General features: G+C 46.1%; 1 protein-coding gene across 5 annotated transcripts in view; it reads left to right on the top strand.

The window, feature by feature from the left end:
- Positions 1-17,345, top strand: part of MYOCD (myocardin) — a 259,110-nt gene extending 241,765 nt beyond the window's left edge. For 3 of the 5 annotated variants that reach the window (XM_067717582.1, XM_067717579.1, XM_067717583.1), the window contains 5 exons: positions 1,668-2,606; positions 4,698-4,841; positions 6,097-6,225; positions 9,156-9,213; positions 11,547-17,345. In XM_067717582.1, coding sequence (XP_067573683.1) covers positions 1,668-2,606; positions 4,698-4,841; positions 6,097-6,225; positions 9,156-9,213; positions 11,547-12,121 — 1,845 coding nt within the window. In that variant the 3' untranslated portion in view covers positions 12,122-17,345. The remainder of the gene's footprint in view (positions 1-1,667; positions 2,607-4,697; positions 4,842-6,096; positions 6,226-9,155; positions 9,214-11,546) is intronic. The other 2 variants (XM_067717581.1, XM_067717584.1) reach the window with 2 other exon arrangements.
- Positions 17,346-18,129: the final 784 nt, after the last annotated feature.

Genomic DNA, 18,129 nt, shown 5'->3' with positions numbered 1-18,129 from the left:
GTACATACTTATTTTATTTGCATTTCTTGGAACACTAATGATGGTACACATATGTTATTGGCCATTTTTCTTTTAATTTTATCTTTTGTTTGTGAAGGATTGGATCATGTCCATTACCCAGTTTTATACTGGGTGTCAGTCTTTTTCTTTTGATACATTGAGCTTACGAACACTTTATTACTTGCCCTGCAATTATTGTTTTAATGAGATGACTGTTTGCATTTGTGTTTTCTTCCAGTATTTTTGACTTATAGTTTTCAATTTTTGTGGTCAATATTTTTATTATTACTTTCTTTGCTTTGAGGCTTGAAAGATCTTTCCCTGCAAAGTATCAGAAGAATATTTCCCTATAGATTTCTGGCTGTTTTATGGAATTATTGACATTTAGGTATTTAATATAGTTCCCATTTTAATTACAAAAGTAATATGCTGATGTGGGCTATTTTGGAAATACAGATAAGGAGAACGATTGTTAACATTTTAGCATATTTTTATCTAGACATTTTCATCTTGCAAGCATAGGTTTAAGTATATATATATATATATATATACACACACACATATACACACATACACATGTTTATATAATTCTTATAGAAATAGAATCAAGCAATTCAAACATTTCTCACTTAATCATATACCATAAATAATTACTCATTATTCTATATCAACAAATAGCATCAGTTTTAATGGATCTAAAGTGTTCTATCATGTCTGTCATATTTTTACATATCTGTGATTTATGAACACATGGAATTATTTCAACCCTGCAATTTTATATAATATATATATATTATATAAAATTGCAGGGTTGAAATAATTCCATGTGAATCAACGTAATAATAATAGCAAACACACTGCACTAACAATTTGTGGGGCACTACTCCAAGCCCTTTACAAATTTTAGGCCATTTTAATCCTCACAAAAATGTATAAGGGAGGTACTGTCAGACCCATTTTACAGAAAGATCACTGAGCTGGGAAGAGGCAGGGCCAGGATTTGAATGATGGTCTCATCTCCGCACACACTTCTCTCAGTATATGACTGTTACCAAGCCAGTCAGTAAAATTAGGACATTGATGGTGAGGCAGAACTGCAAGGCTGAGAACCTGGTCCTGAGACCAGTAGCATCTGCATCTTCTGGGAACTTGCTAGAAACCCAGATTCTCAGCCCCCAACTCAGACCTGCTGAATCAGGAACCCCGGGCTGGGGCCCAGCTGTGCTGTAATGCTCTTGCCAGTGGTGGCAAAGAGGTGGTGGACAGGGCACTCAACTAGGATGCAGAGGTCCTGGGGCGTCAGCCTGCTTTGATGTTGTGGGTTGAGGGTTGATGTCCAAACCCAGGCAGGTATCAGTTTTCTCACCTGTAAAGTGGGGACAAGGACCCAGATGGGGGTTGGAGAGCAGTAGACCAGATAACCGCCGTGGTTCATTTGAGCTGGACATTTCTATAATCTGGACCCGTGAAAACATGGTGTATGCCAGTATTTTCAAATCAGTAAAATTGTGCAGAACCGTCGAACATCTGGTGTAGGGGAGGAAATCGGAAACAAGGAAGGGGACATTATAAAATCCCATTCGTGATGTCTTAAAGTTTCTGTAACAATAAATACATTTTTAAAAGATTGTCATTAAGCAGCACTAACGACGGCCTGGTTTCTTTAGGTCTCTGAGTTAAGACAGCAGCTTCGAATACGAGGTTTGCCGGTGTCCGGCACCAAGACGGCCCTCATGGACCGGCTTCGGCCCTTCCAGGACTGTTCTGGGAACCCTGTGCCCAACTTCGGTGACATAACGACTGTCACTTTTCCCGTGACACCCAGCAACGCGCTGCCCAATTACCAGTCCTCCCCGTCCACCGGCGCCTTGTCCAACGGCTTCTACCACTTCGGCAGCACGAGCTCCAGCCCCCCAATCTCGCCCGCCTCTTCGGACCTGTCGGTGGCGGGGTCCCTGCCGGACACCTTCAACGATGCCTCCCCGTCCTTTGGCCTGCATCCATCCCCAGTCCACGCGTGCCCCGAGGAAAGCCTCATGGGCAGTCTCAATGGGGGTTCCATCCCTCCCGAGCTGGACGGACTGGACTCCGAGAAGGACAAGATGCTGGTGGAGAAGCAGAAGGTGATCAACGAGCTCACCTGGAAACTCCAGCAAGAACAGAGGCAAGTGGAGGAGCTGAGGCTGCAGCTGCAGAAGCACAAGAGGAGCAACTGTCCCGAGAAGAAGCTGCTGCCTTTCCCGGCCGCCCCCATCAAGCAGGAAGACGCCACCTCCAGCTGTCCGTTCGCGTCCCCGCAAATAGCTGTGAAAAGACAGAGCGCCTGCTCCGAGGGCCAGCCGCCGGCTCGTGAAGATGCTCAGCTCCTGCCCCTCGGGAACGCTCACTGTGCGGAGCCCTCGGGTCAAACCAGCGTACTTTCTTCCACATTCCTCAGCCCGCAGTGCTCCCCGCAGCATTCGCCCCTCGGGGCTGTGAAAAGCCCGCAGCACATCAGTTTGCCCCCCTCGCCAAACAACCATTACTTCCTACCCGCATCTTCGGGCGCCCAAGGAGAAGAGCACAGGGTCTCCTCACCTGTCGGCAGCCAGGTGTGTACTGCACAGGTAAGAACTCCTGGCCCCATGCCTGGTGAACCCGTCTTCCTGGAAGCGGGACGTGGACGTGCAGCTGCTACAGAGCTGACGTTGGAACTTTTCACGGGGAGGGTTCGCCACAAACCCAGTAGCAGCTGCCCGACGCCACGATGCACAAGCCTTTACAGTAGAGCGAACTCGCTTCCGAGACTAGCGTGGCTTGTTCTGGAAAGGGCTAGATCATAAGTGGTTTTGGCTTTGTGGGATGTACATCTCTGTCACAGCTCCTCAGCCCTACGCCTGGATCATGAAAGCAGCCATAGACAACTGGTAAACGAATGCACGTGGCTGTGTTCCAGTGAAACTTTATTTACAAAAACAAGCCAGGGGCTGGATTTGGCTCGTGGGGCTGTTCCCAGGACCCCTTGGTATCTAGCCTTACCATAGGCCAAACCAACTCATCAAGAGGGCCAAAGAGGGAGTTACCATGGCCATGTCATGGTCTGCACGGCACAGATCTTTACCTACGGTGTGCCAGGCTCTGTTCTAGTCTCTGGGGATTAGTGCTGAGCTGGCCAAACAAAATCCCTATTCTCATGGGGAGACAGATAGTAAACAAAAGGTATAAGTAAGTGTTTAACACATTAGAAGATGATACATTTTACAGAAAAAAGGCAGAGAAGGGAGATTAGGAGTTTGGAAGTTTACAACTTTAAAGGGAAGGGCCCGGGACATTTGAAGGAGGTAAAGGAGAAAACCTTGTAAATACTTGAGGCAAAGGCATTGCAGGTGAAGAAGGAGCAGCAAGTGCAAGGGCCCTGTGGTAGGAGCACGTGTGGAATGTTCAAGGACCAGAAGGAAACCAGTGTGTTTGGTGCAGAGGGAGAGTAGGGATGGCTTAGAACAGTGACCCGTTCAAAGACTAGACCAAGGTGACCATCCAGGACTTTCCTTTTATCCATGAAAACAAAGAATTATTAGGAAAGTCTCTTTGAGAAAGACAGTTACGTTATCAAAAGGTTCTGGAATCCATGTTATTAGAAAGGGAATAGGAAAAACACTTACATTAATTGGATGCCTGCCGTGTACCGGGTAATAAGAGGCATGTACATGAGTCATCTCATTCATTGTCACAACAACCTTACGAGTTCCAATTTATCACTCTTTGCTATTGAGGAAAATAAGGCCCAGGGAGGAGAAGCCAGTTGCCCAGCGTCGCAGGAACCTAGGTTTATCAGACTCTAAAATGCATGCCCTTTTCCCACTGAATATTCTCTACCCTGGGAGTACGAGGCGTGGCCATAGGTAAGGCGAATGCATTTTTATGAACCCACCAGAACAACACATTCACGTGAATGGTGCTCAGACCTCAGTCAGCACTCTGGGAGGAGCTGAAACTCACACGGATTGCCATCCTCATTGACAACAGGTATTGACCGCCTCATGGCCTAGGCAACAAAGGTGAAAATAGCTCTTGAAATATACAGCTGTGGACCAGAAGGGGCTCAATTGAAGGATATCGATACTCTCAAGAAGAACTACCATTTGTACAGTCATTGATGGTTTACAAAGCACTCTTTGTAAAGACATGAATGATTCCATAATAAAAAAAAATTAAAAGGTAAAGAGCAATATCGGATAACATCACTGATGGGCACTTTTGACATTAAATGCCGCCCAGAGCATGGCAGTGGGTGTTGACCATGAAGTGCTAGAAAAGTCTGGAAGGCTTTGCAGAGGGGTTGAACTTGAGAAGTGGAGTTGGAGAAGGAGGGTCAGGAAAGATCATTCCATGTGAAGAAACACAGGGAGGGCGTATGTCCAGGGCCCGGAGGGATTAGTAGAATTTAAGCTCGCAGAGGGAAATCGTACTCGACTGTGGAGTGTCTTGAAAACTTATCCTGGTTAGATGTGGAGACCCTACGATGTAGATGTGTGGAAACCATGGAAAGTTTGTGAACAGGAAATGATACGTCCAAAGCCAGATCTGAGACTTTGGTGATAGAATTCAGGGAGGTTTGGAAAGATGAGATACCAGGGCAGGGACTAGTTGTCTCAGCAAAGGTTACCCTCAGATATGCTGCTGGTGGCCATTTAATTTGTCCTTCTTCCTTTCTACAGAACTCAGGGGCACGTGAGGGCCATCCTTCAAGCTTCTCTCCCCAGCCTTCCAGCCTTCACCCCTCTTTCTCTGGAGCCCAGGCAGACAGCAGTCATGGTGCCGGGGGCAACTCTTGTCCCAAAAGCCCAGGTGTACAGCAAAAGGTAGGCACCTGGGAAGAGGTTTAAACTGGGGGATTGGCTTTGCCTCTTCTCTCTCTGTGGCCCCTGTTCTCTAAATGTTGAGGTTCAAAGGCAGAAAGAAATTACATTTTGGATAGAAACAAGTCCACTTGAAAAGGACAGAAATGGATGTACAGATAAAAGTGAGGGTATTCCAAGGCACTGTTTCCAGGGTTCATCCCAGAAATCATGCCAACTAACACGGCCTTGGTATGTTTGCGAAACATCATGGCAAACAGACCTGGTTCAGTGAAGTTCAAGATTGGAGTCAGGGCTCATGGGAAAAAAATGTGGAGAAAGAAGTAGTGGGTCCTCGGAAAGGACTGGAGAGATGCAGAAAGTTGGAATCACGGTGCAAAAGGGAAGAGATGTTACGTGTCAGCAGGTGGGACAATCGGGGATATAAAAGATGCGGGACACAGGGAATTCAAGGAGCAGTGGGAAGATGGTAAAAAGGAGACAAATGGGCTTCCCTGGTGGCACAGTGGTTGAGAGTCCACCTGCCGATGCAGGGAATGCGGGTTCGTGCCCCGGTCCGGGAAGATCCCACATGCCGCGGAGCGGCTGGGCCCGTGAGCCATGGCCACTGAGCCTGCGCGTCCGGAGCCTGTGCTCCGCAACGGGAGAGGCCACAACAGTGAGAGGCCCACGTACCAGGAAAAAAAAAAAAAAAAAAGGAGACAAACGTGAGACGGCCATGACACAAAAGTGCTGCAGGCCCCAGGGCAGGGCATCCTGAGGGGACAGAGACCCTGAAAGGTCCCGGGCACTGCACAGAATGCTCTCACAATCCCCAAGGCTGGCTCATGAAGAGATACCCTGGCAACACCTGCCTGCAACTGTCTGCTTATACATCCACTTGGGAATGAAACGGGGTGGGAGATAAATCACTCTGGAAATTCCTGGGTTGGTGGAGCTCTTCATGTCTGATTGGATGGACCCTTTGCTTTATTTTCTTTTCTCATCTCACTTTCTCCCAACAGCCAGGGTGTACCTTAGAGGGGGGGAAATGAATTTTCGAGGTTCCCATCCTGAGACGCCTCCAGCTTTGAGTCCATAGTGATGTGTACCATTGTTAATATGTATCTGTGGTATATATGTAACATAAATTTAAGCCCCAGCTTTTGTTTTGCCTTAAGTCAATGTTTGCAGAATTTAGCCTGTAGTTTCTAAAACAGAAGCTGTACCATTTCCGACGCATGGATTGATTGTCTTTCTCTGCGTTTTACTCACCCAGATGGCTGGTTTACACTCTTCTGATAAGTCAGGGCCAAAGTTTTCACTTCCATCCCCAACTTTTTCTAAGTCAACTTCAGCAGTTTCAGAGATAAGCCAGCCTCCATCCTATGAAGATGCAGTAAAGCAGGTAAGCACATGATCTGGTCTTTACGGAAGAGTAGGCTGACTCAGTGGACGTGTTTTTACATGATGCGGCCTCACGCGTGGAGATTCTGTTGTTGAGCGTGTCTGTCACCTCCCTGCTGGAATGAGCAAAATGTCTAGATGCTCACTGTGGGGATGTGTTGTGTGTGTACAGATGCTGCCTGAGGCAGAGAGAGAAGAGGTTGGCTGGACGCCCAGATGCCTGGGCTTCGTGCCAGCTGCCTCTCCCACTACCGTTGGGCAAGTATTCAACTTCTCTTACAGAAAATGGGGACGATATCTACTGCATAAGGATTTCAGATGATGCAGCATTTATCACATGGTCCAGACATGGGATAGGGACTCAAATATATGAGAGGAATTGCTGGGCCAGTCGTTTCTAAGTTTCTTCCTAGCTTCAAAATTCAGTGATCCTAGTAAAATATGAATGGTTGTAGAAGCTGGGTAATCGTGGAGGTTTGTTGTAGCCTCCACTTCCATTTATGTTTGGAAAATTTTCAACTAATAAGTAAAAAAAAAAAAAAAGAAAGAAAAAACCAGCAATGCGTGATCTTATATTTCAAATGGCCTGAATGTGGATAAGGTATCACGTGGCCCTCCGTGTGTGCTCAACCCAGAAAATACCATCTCCATCGGTGGCTGCCCCCTGGTATCCTGCAGAGCAAAGTCAGCCTGCAGTTAGATTTCATTTAGATGAGAGAGTGTTTTAAATATCGGGAAATTTTATGCAAAACGTAGGCTTTCCCATTTCTGAAAAAAAATCAGAGAACTGGCAACCCGGAGGCACATCTCTGCCAGACAACCATTGCCTGAAACAAAGTATCGTCGCCTCCTTGGACCAGAACATGTGTTCTAGCCTCTACCCCTCTCTCTCTCTTGCTCTGTGTTTGGCTCATTTACATGACCTGCCAGACCTTGTAGGCATTTAATGCAAATGATTCGTTCTCTAAGCAGTGCTCTCACCCACGTTGATCATTGATGCCTGTGTTTATTGGGACCCAGCTCTCAGAAGAGTGAGATCCAATTATGTCTCTGTTCTCCCCATTCCTGTCTCCTGGTATCTGTAAACATCAACACATCCTTCTTGGTTTCAAAAGAAAAAAAAAAAGGCCAGGCAAAGTGGACTTCCGTAAACGGACTCTGCTTCACAACTCAGATGAGCCAGAGGGGAAGGTGTAGTCCCTACAAATGTTGATAGTTTCCACAAGCTATCACAATTTGAGGAACCAGAGAAATGTGAACCACGTTCTTGGGTCACATCCTCAGCAACCAAATGGGTGGCAGAGCTGAGTCACCTCATTTCTTATTTTGTTTATTTGGGTTCTCTCTCTTTTCTTCTTGGTGAGTTTGGCCAGAGGTTTGTCAATTTTGTTTACCCTTCCAAAGAACCAGCCTTTGGTTTTATTGATTTTTTTCCTATTGTTCTTTAATTCTTCCTTCCTTCTGCTGACTTTAGGTTTTGTTTGTTCTTTTTCCAGTTCTTTTAGGTGGTAAGTTGAGAATTTTCTTGTTTTTTTGAGGAAGGCACGTATCACTGTGAATTTCCCTCTAAGAACTGCTTTTGCGGCATCCCATAGGTTTTGTACGGTTGTGTTTTCACTGTCAATTGTCTCTGGATATTTTTAAATGTCCTCTTCGATTTCATCGCTGACCCACTGGTTTTTTTAGTAGCAGGTAGTTTAGCCTCCATGTAAGCATTTTTTTCTCATTTCTTTTTCTGTGGTTGATTTCTAGTTTCATGCCATTGTGATCAGAAGCGATGCTTGAACTAACTTCTGTCCTCTTAAATTTGTTGAGGCTTGTTTTGTGTCCTACCCAAGTCACTTCAAAGTGATAAAAAAATGGCCATACTATATATGTGTTAAGGTGCCCATCTCCTGGCATGGAAGCTTCTCAAACAACTGAATTCACTCTGAAGAACTCTGGGCTGGGGAGCATTCTGCCTCCTTTTCCCCTTCTTTTGTTGTAATAGATTGTTTTATTCAGTAGTTTTCCTGTCTAGAATTCATACTGAGCTTTAATCACACATGGTTCAAAAACCTTTAGTCAGTGACACCCATATTCATGGCCGCATTATTCACAAAGGCCAAAAGGTGGAAGCATCCTAAGTTGGTTGAATGGATGAATGCATAAACCATTGATGGAGGTATGGATAAACCAAATACATATTCTGTACATGCAATGAATATTACTCAGCATTCACAAGGAAGGAGACTCTGACATACGATACATACAGCGTGGATGCACCTCGAAGACATTATGCTAAGTGAAATAATCTAGCTGTAAAGGGAAAAATGCTGTATCAATCCACTTATCCGAGGTACTCAGAGTTGTCAAATTCAGAGGGACAGGGCTTCCCTGGTGGCGCAGTGGTTGAGAGTCCGCCTGCCGATGCAGGGGACACGGGTTCGTGCCCCGGTCCGGGAAGATCCCACATGCCGCGGAGCGGCTGGGCCCGTGAGCCATGGCCGCTGAGCCTGCGCTTCTGGAGCCTGTGCTCCACAGCGGGAGAGGCCACAACAGTGAGAGGCCCGCGTACCAAAAAAAAAAAAAAAAAAAAAATTCAGAGGGACAGAAAATAGAACGGTGGGTGCCAGGGGCTGGGGGAGGGTGCAATGGAGAGTTAGTGTTTAATGGGGACAGAGTTTCAGTTTTGCAAGATGAAAAAAGTTCTGGAGCTAGACAGTGGTGACGGTGGCACAACAATGTGAATGAACTTAATGCACTTGAACTGCACACTCTGAAATGGTTGAGATGGTAAATTTTATGTTGTGTGTATTTTACCACAATTAAAAAAAAACAGACCCTAGCCAGACCTACTTCAAAAGCCTGTTGTGCTGCTTCTAATGATTTCCTACAGAAGCGGTTGCCATTTTTTAACTTCTCTGTTCTCCTTTGGTTACTTTGCAATAGCAAATGACCCAGAGTCAGCAGATGGACGAACTCCTGGATGTCCTCATTGAAAGTGGAGGTAAGACATCAGGATGCCCTGCACCTGCATGTACTCTGGGGAGCAAACCTTAGGATCAAGGTCAGATGCTCATTGTAAACTGGACCAAAAAGTCGTCTCAGGGTTGAGTGTCACTTCCTCTCAGCCTCCCGTCCACATTTGAAGCAGAGGTAATGTGAATAGAAGGCATAGATGATGATTCCTCACTGCCTCTGTCTCGTTGTCCTCAGAAAAATTTTCATCAGTCATTTTAACAGTTTTCATCTTTCAGCTCAGTCCGTGTTTCCCTAAATGTTTTCTCCTGCTACACCACTTGTCCCTACTGTTCTAATCCCAACGTCCCCCTCTTCTTAATTATAAGAAGAAGAAAGCAGAAAAGGCAAGTTTTGTGCTACCTACTCAAAATGAAATTTAATTGGTAATCTCCCACTGATGGCCCATTCATGTTCACATGGCATTCAAGTAAAAAATGGTCAGTGTGTTCTTTTTGCCTCCTTTTAAGTCATTCATTTGTTTCTTTTTTAAAAATTATATAGTATGTGCCTAAAATTTGAAACCACACAAATGAGTAGGATCATGTAAGGAGAACGTGTGCATAGAAAGAAAAGACTCCAGATCTGAGCCCTTAAGTAATGACATTTAAAGTTTCAGGGAGAAAAGTGGCCAGGCATCATACTAGGTTCAATACTGTACCAGGCAAAGTCTCCACCTTTAGGGGATTTGCGGTCTGGTAGGGGAGATGGGGAAAAAGCAAGTAAACAGGCAATTCTTCCATTGTAACAAGAGGGAAAAAGGAAAAGATGGACACAGGGGTATGTATCGTTGTAAGTTTTGTAATGGAAAGATGAGTGGGTTCCTATCAGACACCCTTATATTTTTAATGAAGTATGTTGGCAAGGTCTGCAAAGAGTCGGGGTGCAAGAGGGGAGCACGGGAGGTTCCAGGAAAGAAGAACAGTGATGAATTGATCACAAGTGAATTGAGTTTTCTGGAGAAACACAGTAGGATCCCTAGGCAGTATTAAGTGCCCCTCGTAGGCTTGACATCATGAAGTTAAAGAGGAACCGGGCAGCTTCATTGTGTAATTTTTCTCTTGAACGTCCAGCCGATCCAGGGCAGGCTCAGAGAAAACAGATGATAAGATTCATCCAGATGCGGGCTTTTGCCAAGGGAGTATGGTGATGGGAGAAAAGGACAAGGGGATTAAGGATATTTGTGAGAGAGTAATTACAATGGTGGCTCAGGAGTATAGGCGGGACAAGAAGTAAAAACCAGAAGGGGCTGATGGATGGTGATAAAACAGCAGAGTTGGTAGGTTGGGGTGACCCCAGCGGGCTGAGAAGCTGTTGTCGTGGGGTCCTTATGAGGGGGGAGCTAGAGGAATAGGAGGAGATGGACAGAGAGTTGGCAATATTGATCGAAATCGAGCTTTCAGGGGGATGCAGTGTTTGGGGACAACAAAGTCCAGGCTGTGTCCGGCAGAATGGGAATGGCGGAATCAGCTGGGTTGGAGGGATGGAGTGTCAAGGAACGGAGAGGCCAGCTGGACAACGGGTCACTTCTGGGGATGCTGAAGGCACAGAGGATGGCAAGAGTTGAAGTGGGAGGAAAACAATGAACCGGAAGTAGAGTTTTCAGTGGATGAAGAGGAGGGGCCAGGAGACTGGGGGGCGGGGGCGGGGCCAAGGAGAGCAGCATGACCCTCGAATCCACTGAGGAGGGCTTCCCTGGTGGCGCAGTGGTTGGGAGTGCGCCTGCCGATGCAGGGGATGCGGGTTCGTGCCCCGGTCCTGGAAGATCCCACGTGCCGCGGAGCGGCTGGGCCGTTGAGCCATGGCCGCTGAGCCTGCGCGTCCGGAGCCTGTGCTCCGCATCGGGAGAGGCCACAACAGTGAGAGGCCCGCGTACCGCAAAAAAAAAAAAAAAAAGAAAAAAACCACTGAGGAGTTAATAAGAATGAGGGGGAGTGACAATCAGAACGTGGCAATGAGAAAGGACCTGATGACCCATCTTCTGGCTCTGCAACAAAGGAACCCCCAGTGAGGGTGTAACGGAGGATGTAGTGTCCTCAGGGGACAGCCAGGTGTCAGTGAAGAAGCAGGTAAAAGAACCTGCTTTTGAGTAATCAATAATCACAGAGTGGAATTTCCAGCAGGAGAGGGTTTGGGTAGAGACCCAAGGGAAGAACTGAGGATATACAGAGCAGTTTGGGGATCAGACTGGGTGATGAGCAGTGACCCGAGAAGCATGGCCATCTCCTGTGTCTACACGTAAGTCATTCATTCCAGAGATTCATGCACGTGTCATGCTCGAGCGGAAGTGCTTGAACAATTCCCATTGTGTTTTACCAACAGAAATGCCAGCTGACGCCAGAGAGGATCATTCATGTCTTCAAAAAGTCCCAAAGATACCTGGGTCTTCTCGAAGCCCCACTGCTGCCCTCCCCGCCAAGCCCCCGGCTTCCTTTGAACCAGCCTCTGCAGGAGGCCAGCTCTCCTTCGATCACTACGGCGCCGACAGCAACGAGCACCTTGAAGTCTTATTAAATTCCCAGAGCCCCTTGGGGAAGGTGGGCGACGTCGCCCTTCTGAAAATCGGGAGCGAGGAACCCCCTTTCGATGGGATGATGGATGGATTCTCCGGGAAGGCTGCGGAAGACCTCTTCAACGCGCACGAGATCCTGCCGGGCCCCCTCTCCCCCATGCAGACTCAGTATTCACCCTCTTCCGTGGACAGCAGTGGGCTGCCCTTAAGCTTCACGGAATCTCCTTGGGAAAGTATGGAGTGGCTGGACATCACGCCACCCAGCTCCACCCCGAGCTTCAGCTCCCTCTCCACCGGCGGCCCCAGCATCTTCAACATCGATTTCCTGGATGTCACGGATCTCAATTTGAATTCCCCCATGGACCTCCACTTACAGCAGTGGTAGATGCCTGACGCAGCGTGCTACGGAAGACCAGTAGGAACCCGGTGGGGGAGAGCACACAACCGTAAATACTTACATTATCCAAAAGAAGGAGGAGGGGGGTGGAGGAGGGGAAGGAGAAGCCGGAGAGAATTAAAAAGAAGCAACGGAGACTTCTGTGACAACGAACAAGAGCAAATCGGAGTCTTTTCTATATAGATAGATAATGTAATATTTACCAGCCTTCAGTGACGGCTCATGATTTCAGCAGTGCACTCAAAAATATGCTTTTTCAGACCAAGAATGCCAAAAAAAAAAAAAAATTCTTCCACTGCCTTTTCAAACACCAGTCTTTTTTCTAGCCCGTACTTTTTCTCAGGCATCGTTGGGGCATAATCTCACTTTGTAAGCTTTTCTCATGAATTTATTACACATACCGTGGAAAGAAGATGTAAGCTCTCTAGGGAGCACAGGGAAGCCAGTCCATCAGAGGTGATGGAGGACGTACCCATGACGGAAGCTGCTTCCTGTCTGTCCGTCACCTGGCTTTCAAAATAGAAGTCAGGCCCAGTGTCAGGTTCTTAAGGCAGAACAGAGGGACAGGACCAATCCATTCCCAGGGGAGTGAAATGAACTCAGCGTCCCTCAGCCACAAAGCTGCCCCGTTGCGGTGGCCCCAATTCTATCCCACAACCGACCCACCTTTGGCCTCAAGAACCCCGCCTAGAATTTCCCTCCTTCTCAACCAGTAGCCGAATCATTCCCACTGTCTCCGTGGTGATAAGCGTTGTGAAACAGGTGAGAACCCTAAAGCAAGAAGAAAAGCAAAACCTTCTGCCGTAGACAGTTCTCCAGCACAACCCCCTTTAGTGTCGAAGACTAGAGAGGACCATGTAGGCAGAGCAGAAGGACCTCCCTAGCCTCAGGAAGCCGTATCAGAGATCATTCAGACAGGACTAGAGAACATCGTTTCACGTGTCCTGGAAATAAATACCGTGGGTTACTATAACAGGGCGATGATAGAAGTCAGGCTGCTTTTCTTGTGTTCTTATTGGTGGGAGGTGGTCCACCTCTGCTTACCTTTTCTCCCGCTCTGCTTTTCTTTCAAGATATCAGTCCTTTCTTGCTCCTCTGTTGGAGATCTTTCCTTTTCTGCCCCACCATCGGGAGAAGAGAACTTCTGCCTTCTAACCAGCTGTCATACCCCTAATAAAGCCATATGTTAAAAAGCTAAAAAATCGAGGTTCTCCTGGAGAACTCATTCTCCGTATGTGTAATCTGCTACAAAAGGAAGTCAAAAGAATGCCCTCAGGAAGAAACCAATGACTCGGCCCATTAGTCACAAAGCTGTCTCTACCCTCATTTGATTAATAGCAATCCCTGATCTGGGTTGCTCTGGGGAAATCGGAAATCATTATATAGTAAAGATAAATACAAATCATAGTTACAAGGAGAGAGTATTTCAGGTCTGTGTTTCTGAAAGAAAACACAATTGCACGTTGAAAAGGATGGAAGGAGAAAAGACGACGGTCTCGTGTGCATTCCTCATTACCTCTTGTGCTTTTGCTGGGAACTGAAAAACTTAACTTGCAGGATCGTCTCCCTAAGGCTCACTGTGGTTCCAGCTCACCGTTTCGTAGTGTTGCATGCTGTAGAAAGTAGCTATCGCTGTTTTTATTTTTTATTGAAATCACTAAGGCACTGTTTTCTTCGTTTGTTAAAAAAAAAAAAAAAAATTGTTCACTGTGCACTTATGGAGAAAATAACCAAACATGTTGTGATTTTAGAAGTTCTCTTTTTGAAAAAAAACCAAAGATTTAGAAGTCATTCCATTGTTAACTTGTAAACGTGTGTGAACACAGAGTGTTTTTGGTGACTGCTACTCTGAGAGCTGCCAGATCTTATTGGGGGGTGAGGAGGGAAGGAGAGGGATGTACACACACACACACACACACACGCATGCATGTGTGTATAGATATATACATATGTATATGTATGTGTGTCTATAGGTGTGTGTGTATATATGTATCCATATATACACATACATATGTACATATACATACACATATGTGTATGTGTGTGTATCTTCAAGGCAGTGTTAGAGTTCTATACCAAAAGCCTTTAAGCCTCCATCTGCTGTGAAATGATCTTGCCGTTTCTCACTGCGAGTTCCTGATTAATCACCCAGATTACACGTTGCCTCTCTGTTTATGACTCATGGCTCCAACCCAGTGACTCACAGCCACCTGCTTACCATGAACAAGCGCGTCTTGACTGTGATGTGAAAAGACGGAAGAGCATCACCGTTGGTCGCTGGAAAGGGTACTGCCATCTCTCACGGGAGAGCACCAGTGGAAGATGACAGTTGTTTTACATTCCTCCATCTGCGTTGTGCTTTAAAAGAGCCACACGGTACACTTTGCTTTTATCAGAACCAAACATCTAGAGGGGAAGATTGCCAGTCTCTTCTTTGACGATGAAGCTATGGAGAAGAAAACCTTCGTGACACATTCCTCACGTTTGTGTGTTCCTCAGACGTCGAAGTTGTATTCAGATCTTGATAAAGCTCGCTGGTCCGTCCATTTCTCCTATGCCACGTTGTGTGATTTTTTTTAATGTTATTTTTGTCCCCCTTCCTTTGGAAAACAATCGCACAGCAATCTCTGAGACTCTGGTCTGAGTGTCAATTATTTTTTCCTTTGGGTATTTCTGTCTGAAGTGCTAGACTTGGTTAGGAGGCCCCTATCTTTGTAAGACTATGCATTTTCATTGGAATGTTTTTAGGATATTATCAGGCACTGACATATACGCCTCACAGTGAAGATACTCGCTACTACAGACCAACACACAACCCAGAGCAGACTCCTGGATTGTTGTTTTTAACCTCTTCCCACAGTCTTCACCCACCATATTCGCTGTCTCTTCGTAGATCAGATATGATATTTGCAAGATAAAACTGAGGGTAATGGGGAGGAGGTTGAGGATTTTTTTTTTTTTTAAGTTCTTTTAAACTCTTAGTTGTGTCTCCTTTTCTGGTGACAAATTGAGCATGACTAAAAGATGTACTGAGACTTAGGAAGATGGCCATGGTCAAGGTTAGCTTGAAACTAGCCACACGTAGTTCTCTTAAGACCCCTGGGACCCCCCGTGGTAAAGCAGACCTGCAGACATTTGCAGCTTTTCCCAACGCTGGTGCAGTAGGTTCACGCTTATCCAGTGGAGTCAGGAAATTGCTTTGTGCAAATGATTTCATTAAGCCAGTGCTCATTAGAAGCTCTGCTTCTGACAGCGTTATTGAGATGACACACACTCTACTATAAAGCGGGGGGGGGGGGGGAGGAAAGAAAGAAGGAAGGAAGTGGAAGGAAGGAAGGAAAGAAGGAAGGGAGGGAGGGAGGGAGAAAGAAGGAAGGAAAGGAACGGAAAGGAAGGGAAGGTCCTAACCTCTCAGTTCAACTAAGACTCTGCATTATGAAAAGCAAATTGCAAAATTTTGGATGAGAAATGATTCTCTCCCATGAAATGATTGCACAGGTAAATGAGGAAAGCAAGAGGGTCTTCACCTAAATAGTCAAGGGTCTGTGAACTGGTGGCCTTTGCCATTCAGAAACATTTATTTCCAATCTGAAAAAAATAATCAAAAACCTACCCCAAGCATTCAAGACAGTCCTTTTCCAAAAATGTTCAGACACCATCAGCTCTTCTAGAAACCAATGCTGGCCTAGCCGAAAACTCCCACATCCAATTTACTCATCCAGTGGCTAAGTACTCGATGTCTCACCTGTGCAAAGCACGCAAACCCCCAAATGGACAATACCACGTAGACTCTGCACAGATGGTTCAGATTTTGAGTGATTGGGGAGTTGCAGGAACACTGGGAATCTCTCAGTCCTCCAACCAGAAACCCTTTACCTATGGTGACAAAGGGATCTGCGTTTTCCCGGAAGGTGGAGGGGAGGGCCCCCTTTTAGGTAGAAGCTGCGCCCATGCTAACTTTTTTTTTTTTCTTCTCAAACAGCCTCAATGTGTCACTTAGACATCTTTCCTTACTTGCACCGCTTAAATCATCTATGAGAGCTTTAGGGTTTGTTTTCATTGCCAGATACAGAAGCCTCTTGAAAATCAGGGAAGGGGTAAAGGAAACTTTTTTTTGGCCTCACCCCCTAATCTTGATCTTCAGAACGAGCTCTCCGGACCAAAGGGACACTTAAGGGTGGGGGGTGTCCACGGGGAGTCTCCATCTTTTAGGAGAAAAGCTGCAGGGTTGTGAGGGCAGCGTGGTCCCCCTTCAGGGCTTGGCTGTGGTGCTCACAGGGGAAGTCCACAGATGCACACAGTTTGCTATCAGCTATGAGAGAACTCGGATTAAAAGAGTCTGGAGTGTTCATTTTCCTATAAATCCTGTAGAAACCAACAGGGCGGTTCAGATGCTGAAACTGCTAATGCTTTATTAGATGATATTACTAGACACACAGCGTCCAGGTCCTAGAACAAGACGGTCCTGTAAGTCTGAGAGCCGCTCAGTGTGGTGAGAAGCTGGGTTCGATTCTGGAATCCACATTTTCAGAGCAACCCGGTCTAGGCTGGGACTGCACATTAGGAGATGATTTTAAGACAGCAAGAGGTCTGGGAAAAATGTCTCTATCATCTTGCAGGGAAATTGTAATAGGATTCATTGAGTTTGATAACATATGAATAAGTTCCCTCCTGACTGTAGGAGTCGGTGGATTCTAGGCTTCTAGAATTCTGCGGATTAAGGCCAACGCCTGATTGTCTCTTGTGCTTATTTGAATCACCTCCAGCCTCATGGACACTGGTCCTGTGAGTTTCCTGTACATGTTTTAACAGCTCCCGGGGGTTTATGGGAAAAGGGAGGATAACGATGAGGATCCTGGAGGCTGTTCTAATGTTTTCCAAAGGAAGGGAATCCACACTGCTGCCCAGAGTTCTCTCCAGTGCGCCCGCAGTGGGGAAGGAGGGCAGTGTGTGGCTGGGTACTTGAAATCCTCCCTTGGCGAAACACCAAGAGACACACTGTGAAGAAGTCAGAAGAGCCAGCATACATTCTCTGCAGGGACCCTGCGTGGTGGAGTTTTCACGTCGGCCTCCTTTGCTCAACGATACGTAACTAGAAAGAAATGTGGGTGACCAGGAAGAGAAAAGAAGCAATGGCTAAATACCAAAGTTGGCATGTGTTCTTTTTAAAAAAATATATGTATATTTTTAAATAAAATGTTTATTTTAGAAAGAGATGGAAGCTTTTTTCTTAACTATGTGATGTACCAGGCATTGTGCGGTTATTTCACTGAATTCTCACAATGGTCCCATGAAGCGGTACCGTGATTATCCCCAGTTTACGTTGAAGAAACAGAGTTTGGAAAGGCTAAGTTAATCGCTTAAGGTTACACGTCTCAAAATTGGCAGAGCCAGTAATCGCACTTTATTTATCTCCGATGTCCCTGATCTCAAACACTGTACGTCTCACCCGCACTTACCACTGATGATACTAATAAAATGAGGACTTCGGTGAAAAGGAACAGAGTCTGCAGTTACATACATGCTGTTAAAACACACGGACAGATAAGTTAGCCAACCCAATGTTCTCATCAGTTTCGCAGCTGAGCAAACCGAATGGTAACGTAGAACAAATTGGGCATCAAGTTGATCTATAAAATCTGTAGAGACTCCCCAAGGAAGACTGAGTTTTTATCTTCTTTTCTCCCCTAAATTTATTCCTGACCATCATTTTCTCATCAGTGCATATATAAACCAAATGGAGGAGCTGAGATTTTGTGAAAGAGCCCTGGAATGGGGGTCCTCAGCTCTAGTTCAGACTAGCATTGATCTTGCCCCATGCCATGGCTCTTCCTTCCCTGTTCTGGCCTTACTTTCTCGTGGGTTCTTCCCGCTTAGAAGCAAGAAGGTCACAGATGGCCAGAAGCCCCAGGTGTTCATCCTGCCAGATTAGCAGCTCCAGCAAAAAGAGTTTCTCATTCCTAAGAGTTGCAGCAGAAATCTGACAGCTGTCTCTC

Source organism: Pseudorca crassidens, chromosome 19 (assembly GCF_039906515.1).
Source record: "Pseudorca crassidens isolate mPseCra1 chromosome 19, mPseCra1.hap1, whole genome shotgun sequence".
NCBI classification, from domain to species: domain Eukaryota; kingdom Metazoa; phylum Chordata; class Mammalia; order Artiodactyla; family Delphinidae; genus Pseudorca; species Pseudorca crassidens.
This window is presented reverse-complemented; position numbering and strand designations above follow the sequence as displayed.